Source organism: Mandrillus leucophaeus, unplaced genomic scaffold (assembly GCF_000951045.1).
Source record: "Mandrillus leucophaeus isolate KB7577 unplaced genomic scaffold, Mleu.le_1.0 Scaffold67, whole genome shotgun sequence".
In the NCBI taxonomy this organism is placed as follows: Eukaryota; Metazoa; Chordata; class Mammalia; order Primates; family Cercopithecidae; genus Mandrillus; species Mandrillus leucophaeus.
In genome coordinates this window covers 2,822,544-2,829,789 of record NW_012107252.1, presented here as the reverse complement: position 1 = coordinate 2,829,789, position 7,246 = coordinate 2,822,544, and the positions used below count along the sequence as shown (strand labels likewise).

At 41.7% G+C, this 7,246-nt stretch overlaps 1 protein-coding gene and 1 long non-coding RNA gene across 3 annotated transcripts in view; one reads left to right on the top strand and one right to left on the bottom strand.

The window, feature by feature from the left end:
• Positions 1-2,538: 2,538 nt before the first annotated feature.
• Positions 2,539-5,796, bottom strand: LOC105555058. The gene is made up of 2 exons (XR_001008418.1): positions 5,669-5,796; positions 2,539-2,977 (listed from the first exon to the last, which is right to left on the bottom strand). It is a non-coding gene; the product is annotated as an uncharacterized LOC105555058 (long non-coding RNA).
• Positions 5,481-7,246, top strand: part of HYI (hydroxypyruvate isomerase (putative)) — a 6,957-nt gene continuing 5,191 nt past the window's right edge. For both annotated transcript variants that reach the window (XM_012001789.1, XM_012001790.1), the window contains exon 1: positions 5,481-6,105. In XM_012001789.1, the coding sequence (XP_011857179.1) occupies positions 5,907-6,105 (199 nt within the window). In that variant the 5' untranslated portion in view covers positions 5,481-5,906. The remainder of the gene's footprint in view (positions 6,106-7,246) is intronic.

Below are 7,246 nucleotides of genomic sequence, written 5' to 3'. Positions count from 1 at the left end.
AAAAGGGTGTCCTTTCCCCAGTTTATGTTTTTATTTGCTTTGTCGAAGATCAGTTGGATATCAGTATTTGGGTTTATTTCTGGGTTCTCTATTCTATTCCATTGGTCTATATGTTTATTTTTATACCAGTACCATACTATTTTGATGACTGTGGCCTTAAAGTATAGTTTGAAATAAGGTAGTGTGATGCCTCCAGAATTTTTCTTTTTGCTTAATCGTGCTTTGGCTATGCGGGCTCTTTTTTGGTTCCTATGAATTTTAGAATTGTATTTTCTAACTCTGTTAAGAATGATAGTGGTATTTTGATGGGGATTGCATTGAATTTGTAGATTGCTTTTGGTAGTATGGTCATTTTCTTTTTTTCTTTTTCTTTTTTTTTTTGAGACGGAGTCTTGCTCTGTCATCCAGGCTGGAGTGCAGTGGCATGATCTCGGCTCACTGCAACATTCGCCTCCCAGGTTCAAGCTATTCTCCTGCCTCAGCCTCCCTAGTACCTGGGGCTACAGGCGTGCAACACCACGTTCAGCTAATTTTTGTATTTTGAGTAGAGACGGGGTTTCACCATATTGGCCAGGCTGGTCTCAAACTCCTGACCTTAAGTGATCTGCCCTCCTTGGCCTCCCAAAGTGTTGGGATTATAGGCATGAGCCACCGCGGCTGGCTGACAGTATGATCATTTTCACAATATTGATTCTACCTATCCATGAACATGAAATGTGTTTCCATTTGTTTGTGTTGTCTATAATTTCTTTCAGCAGTGTTTTGTAGTTTTCCTTGTAGAGGTCTTTGAACTCCTTTGTTAGGTATATTCCTAAGTTGTTTTTTTTTTTTTTTTTTCAGCTATTGTAAAAAGGGGTTGAAATCTTGATTTGATTCTCTGCTTGGTCACTGTTGGTGTATAGAAGAGCTACTGATTTGTGTACATTAATCTTGTATCCGGAAACTTTGCTGAATTCTTTAATCAGTTCTAGGAGCTTTCTGGAGGAGTCCTTAGGGTTTTCAAGGTAAACAATCATATTGTTAGCAAACAGGGACAGTATGACTCCCTCTTTACCAATGTGGATGCCCTTTATTTCTTTCTCTTGTCTGATTGTTCTGGCTAGGACTTCCAGGACCATGCTGAAGAGGAGTGGTGAGAGTGGGCAGCCTTGTCTTGTTTCCATTTTCAGAGGGAATGCTTTCAACTTTTCCCCATTCAGTATTATGTTGGCTGTGGGTTTGTCATAGATGGCTTTTATTACATTAAAGTATGTCCCTCATATGCCAATTTTGCTGAGGGTTTTAATCATAAAGGGATGCTGGATTTTGTCGAATGCTTTTTCTGCATCTATTGAGATGATCATGTGATTTTTGTTTTTAATTCTTGTTTATGTGGTGTATCACATTTATTGACTTACATATGTTAAACCATCCCTGCATCCCTGGAATGAAACCCACTTGATCGTGGTGGATTATCTTTTTGATATGTTGTTGGATTCGGTTAGCTAGTATTTTGTTAAGGATTTTAGCATCTATGTTCATCAAGGATATTCATCTGTAGTTTTCTTTTTTAGTTGTGTCCTTTCCTGGTTTTGGTATTAGGGTGATGCTGCCTTCATAGAATGTATTAGGGAGTGTTCCTTCCTTCTCTGTCTTGTGGAATAGTGTCAAAAGGATTGGCACCAATTCTTGGAATGTCTGGTAGAATTCTGCTGTGAATCCGTCTGGTCCTGGACTTAATTTTGTTGGTAATTTTTAAATTACCATTTCAATCTTGCTGATTGCTCTGTTCAGAGTATCAAATTCTTCCTGATTTAAGCAAGGAGGGTTGTGTTTTTCCAGGAATGTATCCACTTCTAGGTTTTCTAGTTTATGTGCATAAAGATGTTCATAGTTGCCTTGAATGATCTTTTGTATTTCTGCAGTGTCAGTGGTAATATTTCCTGTTTTGTTTCTTAGTGAGGTTATTTGGATTTTCACTCTTCTTGGTTAATCTTGCTAATGGTCTATCGATTTTATTTTATTTTATTTTATTTTATTATTTTTTGTGACAGGATTTTGCTCTGTCACCCAGGCTGGACTGCAGTGGTGCAATTATGGCTCACTGCAGCCTGGACCCCCCAGACTCAAGCGATCTTCCCACCTCGGCCTCTGGAGTAGCTGGGACTACACACACATGCCACCATGCTTGGCCAATTTTTATATTTTTGTCGAGATGGGGTTTCACTAGGTTGCTAAGGCTGGTCTCAAACTCCTGGGCTCAAGTTATTCTCCTGCCTCAGCCTCCCAAAGGGCTGGGATTACAGGTGTGAACCACCCGCTCTGACCCATTGGGGACCATTTTACAGGCTGCCTGCCATAGGTTCTGGGCAGATAATACAATAAAAGATCACTATACTGAGCAGCGGCAAGTTGAGTCTAAGAAGTGATCATTATAATTCAAACCAGACAAACAATACGAACAAGCTGAACCTGTAGAAAAATCTTGAGATTATAATGATACCACAATGAGGATGTTAATATCAAATATGCTAACAGACGGCAGTAAATGCATACAGGTTTTAAAAATGTGTTTTTATTAAATATAAAACAGATATAAAATGATATTTATAAAATATATGTTAACTCTAAAGAAGAGTAGTAAAGTTAACATACATGAATGTGCTATCCAAGGTAAGAGAAAGGATAACTAATGCTTTCAAAGGCTCCAATGCTACCCTCTTCCGTCCTCCTCTAGAGGTCGTCACCATTATGCTGAATTTTGTGATAATTATTCACTTGTTTTTCATTGTTTTAGCAGGGATATCCATATTCCTACACAAGATACTGTTGGTTTTCCCTGCCTTTGACTTTTTATCAATGGAATCACACTGTATGTATTTCTCCGTGATTTGCTTCTTCCTCTAGAGATTATGTTTCTGAGATGTATCCACTTGATGCTTTCATAATGATGTTTTTCAGCTCCAATTAAACTTCACTAAGCTCTTCATATATTGTCCTGTGTTGCAAGGTGGGATAAGACATAGCCGAAGGTGAATAAAGCAAATAATTTTCATGGACATTGCACTCCTTATATATTTATTTGGGCATATTATGTGAAGGTGTTGTAAGGGAATTAAGGGGTAAGTGAGTCATGTATGCCTAGTTTATACATAATCTTGTGTTAACAAGAACAAACTCAGTTTTATCATTTGAGCCACCAGCTTTCTCTTGTACAACATGGTATGACTGTACTATTATACAACTCACCTATGTATGTATGTATGGACATTTGAGTTAGTTCCATCTTTTTGCTACATAAGTAGTTCTGCTGTGAACATCACTTTACTTTTTGCCTGGTACACTTGTGCAAAACTTTCTTCGGGGATACACCTGGGAAAGGAACTGTTGGATCAAAGGCATATCAGCCTTAAGAGACAAGGCCAAATTGTTTTCCAAGGAGGTTATAGTGATTTACACTCCTATCAGTAGTTGTTCCAAATCCTATCCAATATTTGATAATGTCTTTTTTATTTTTGCCAATCTGAAAGGCATAAAATAGAATTTCATTGAGGTTTTGATTTGCATTTCACATGAGTTGTAATATGTTTTACTGCATTGCCAAATGCTATCCAGTGATCAAATGAGACTCTGAACTCTGTACTAAAGTTTTTGCCATTATCCATGCAACTATTTACAAATTGTTGTTACTTTAATACCACACTTGTGCAAATTATTTGGTTAAAAGCTAAATACATATCTGTGAAGTACAATAAAGCCAGAAAAAAAGGCAAATGCAAAGAATCCAAACTTGTGATAACTTAGTCTCATGCCTGTGTTGCAAGGTGGGATAAGACATAGCCAAAGGTGAATAAAGCAAATAATTTTCATGGACATTGCACTCCTTATATATTTATTTGGGCATATTATGTGAAGGTGTTGTAAGGGAATTAAGGGGAAAGTGAGTCATGTATGTCTAGTTTATACATAATCTTTACTGCCCTAAGGGATGTCCAAGGAAAAAAGGGGTGGACCACTGGGAGTTGGACACATTTTGTTTCTGACGCAGAGCTCAGCAGATGGTGGTGCTTTCAACATCATAAATGGAATTTGCATACTCAGAGATCAACAGTGAGGTGGTAATAAAGGAATTACTTCCTCTGGATGTTACTCTGTATTGTTGATTTTGGATTGCACACACACTAAAGTTGGGATTGATTCCAATGTTAAGCTTAGTGAGATCTTGACAGGACGATACCCAAGAAACACATTCCAAGACAAGGCAAAAGTCCTAGTATAAAACCAGTTGCAAATGAGCAAGAAATCAGGTGATCAGTGTCAGTTGGCAGCAGTCTGTTCTTGGAGGCAGAGCTGAAGAAATGGAACCTTCTAAGCATTTGGGTTCACTACGGGATCAGGCTGGATCCCTGGTGTCTGAGTTAGCCTCATTTGAGATGGAATTGAGTGTTGACAGAACAATCAGTGGAAGCTGGGTGTTCCTAATGTTGCACTTTCAGCTTTTCTGTCAAAGTTAGCACAGACGATAGATCAAGATGACGTTTACTCATGAACTGTTGGGATATAGATTTATATTTTTCAAAGGAAATTTAAGACATCAATAACTTAGATATGTTCCTATTTTTGACCATGTAATTCTACCCCTAAGAACCTGCCCAATCAGGTGGGTTATTGTAGATGAAAGTAAAATCATTCAAATTATCTCAAGAAACATTAAGATGCTATACAGACAAAGAAACCCAGGAAAGTCTAAGCATCCCAGCCTTAAGTGCACAGACCTGGGGGCAGCTATGGGTTTGGGGACCCCTGGGACGACATGGGCTTCTCAGTGTGCTACCTCTATTCACAGGACTTGGTTCCCCTCCTTTCCGCTCTAGCTTTTCTTTACCATAGGACTCTGTCTTATTTCGTTTCTACAGCCCAGTCACCTTCTGGCAACACCACCTGTTGACGCTCAGCATTTCTTTGTTTGAACTCTTGATTGGTTATCTTATCTTTCCAAACCACGCAAGTAAGAGGTCTTTGACCAGTCTATGGATTGGCTGTCCTGGGATCAGATGACCTCCCTGGTCCAATCAGCTGAGGCTAAGGCTAAGAGAGGACAGCTCACCCATAGCTGCTCAATGGTGCCGTTTCCCTTGCAAAAGACAAACGGCGTGAACGGGCCAACACTGTGATGGACATCTCTAGAAAAAGACTTGAAAAAGAGTCAGAGATAGGGACTAAGAAGTGCATGAAAGTGCGCTTGCAGCGCGCGCGCACACACACAATATCCAACCACAAAGTACAATAAATGACTTGCTGCTTAGGTGTGCAACAATGAGCAGCGAAGGCACAGATTTTGAAGGCTATTGGAAAACGAGGAAATGCTCACAAAATAATATTCCATGAAAAAGGGCTATAAAACCGCATATACCGAATGATCACAATTTCCAAAGAAAAAAACTGCATATTTTAAAATTTGGACGGGAAAGCTAACAGGCTAGTGGTGTGATAACTGGTGGTATAAAAGTGCTTCTTTATTTGGTTATACAGCTTTCAAATGTTGCTTAACGAACAGATAGCATTTTTGTAAACAGAGGAAAGACTCAGTATTAAAGTGCACGTCCCATCATTGCAACCTGGCCCTCTGGCAGCCAGCTCTCTCTGGCCCCGCGTCCGGCTTTCAGGTCCGGGAGCCCGGCCTCCCCACCTTCTCCCGGCGCGGGCCCCGCTCCTTTTCCGGCCGCCCTCGCCCCGCCCCTTCGCCTCTCCCCGCGCTCCCTCTCTCGCTCACGGAAGGCGCTTTTCACGAAGGCCCGGATTTTTACAGCACTTCGCTTTTCTAACCCGGAAGAGTGCACGTTTGTTCGCAGGGCCAGCAAGGAGAGCCCCGCCCCGCCCGCCGCCTTTGGAGCCCTCGGACTCTGCCCGGCCCGGCCTCCCCAGGCATGGCGCCGCTGCGCTTCTCCGCCAATCTGTCCTGGCTGTTCCCCGAGCTCCCCGGCCTCCCCGCGCGGCTGCGGGCCGCGGGCAGCTCGGGCTTCGAGGCCGTCGAGGTGGCCTGGCCGTACGCGGAGCCGCCTGAGGCCCTGGCGAGCGCCGCGCGAGAAGCAGGGCTGCGGCTCGTGCTGATCAACACGCCCCCGGGTGCGCCGCGGGCCGGGAGGCTGGTGGGGGACGGGGCGCGGGCAGGGGAGTGCCCGAGTCGGGGGCTGAGGCCCGTTCTCTCTGCAGGAGACCAAGAGAAGGGGGAAATGGGGCTGGGGGCCGTCCCCGGGAGACAGGCGGCCTTCCGAGAGGGGCTGGAGCAGGCCGTGCGATATGCCAAGGCCCTGGGCTGTCCCAGGCCTGTGTTGCAAGGTGGGATAAGACATAGCCGAAGGTGAATAAAGCAAATAATTTTCATGGACATTGCACTCCTTATATATTTATTTGGGCATATTATGTGAAGGTGTTGTAAGGGAATTAAGGGGTAAGTGAGTCATGTATGCCTAGTTTATACATAATCTTGTGTTAACAAGAACAAACTCAGTTTTATCATTTGAGCCACCAGCTTTCTCTTGTACAACATGGTATGACTGTACTATTATACAACTCACCTATGTATGTATGTATGGACATTTGAGTTAGTTCCATCTTTTTGCTACATAAGTAGTTCTGCTGTGAACATCACTTTACTTTTTGCCTGGTACACTTGTGCAAAACTTTCTTCGGGGATACACCTGGGAAAGGAACTGTTGGATCAAAGGCATATCAGCCTTAAGAGACAAGGCCAAATTGTTTTCCAAGGAGGTTATAGTGATTTACACTCCTATCAGTAGTTGTTCCAAATCCTATCCAATATTTGATAATGTCTTTTTTATTTTTGCCAATCTGAAAGGCATAAAATAGAATTTCATTGAGGTTTTGATTTGCATTTCACATGAGTTGTAATATGTTTTACTGCATTGCCAAATGCTATCCAGTGATCAAATGAGACTCTGAACTCTGTACTAAAGTTTTTGCCATTATCCATGCAACTATTTACAAATTGTTGTTACTTTAATACCACACTTGTGCAAATTATTTGGTTAAAAGCTAAATACATATCTGTGAAGTACAATAAAGCCAGAAAAAAAGGCAAATGCAAAGAATCCAAACTTGTGATAACTTAGTCTCATGCCTGTGTTGCAAGGTGGGATAAGACATAGCCAAAGGTGAATAAAGCAAATAATTTTCATGGACATTGCACTCCTTATATATTTATTTGGGCATATTATGTGAAGGTGTTGTAAGGGAATTAAGGGGA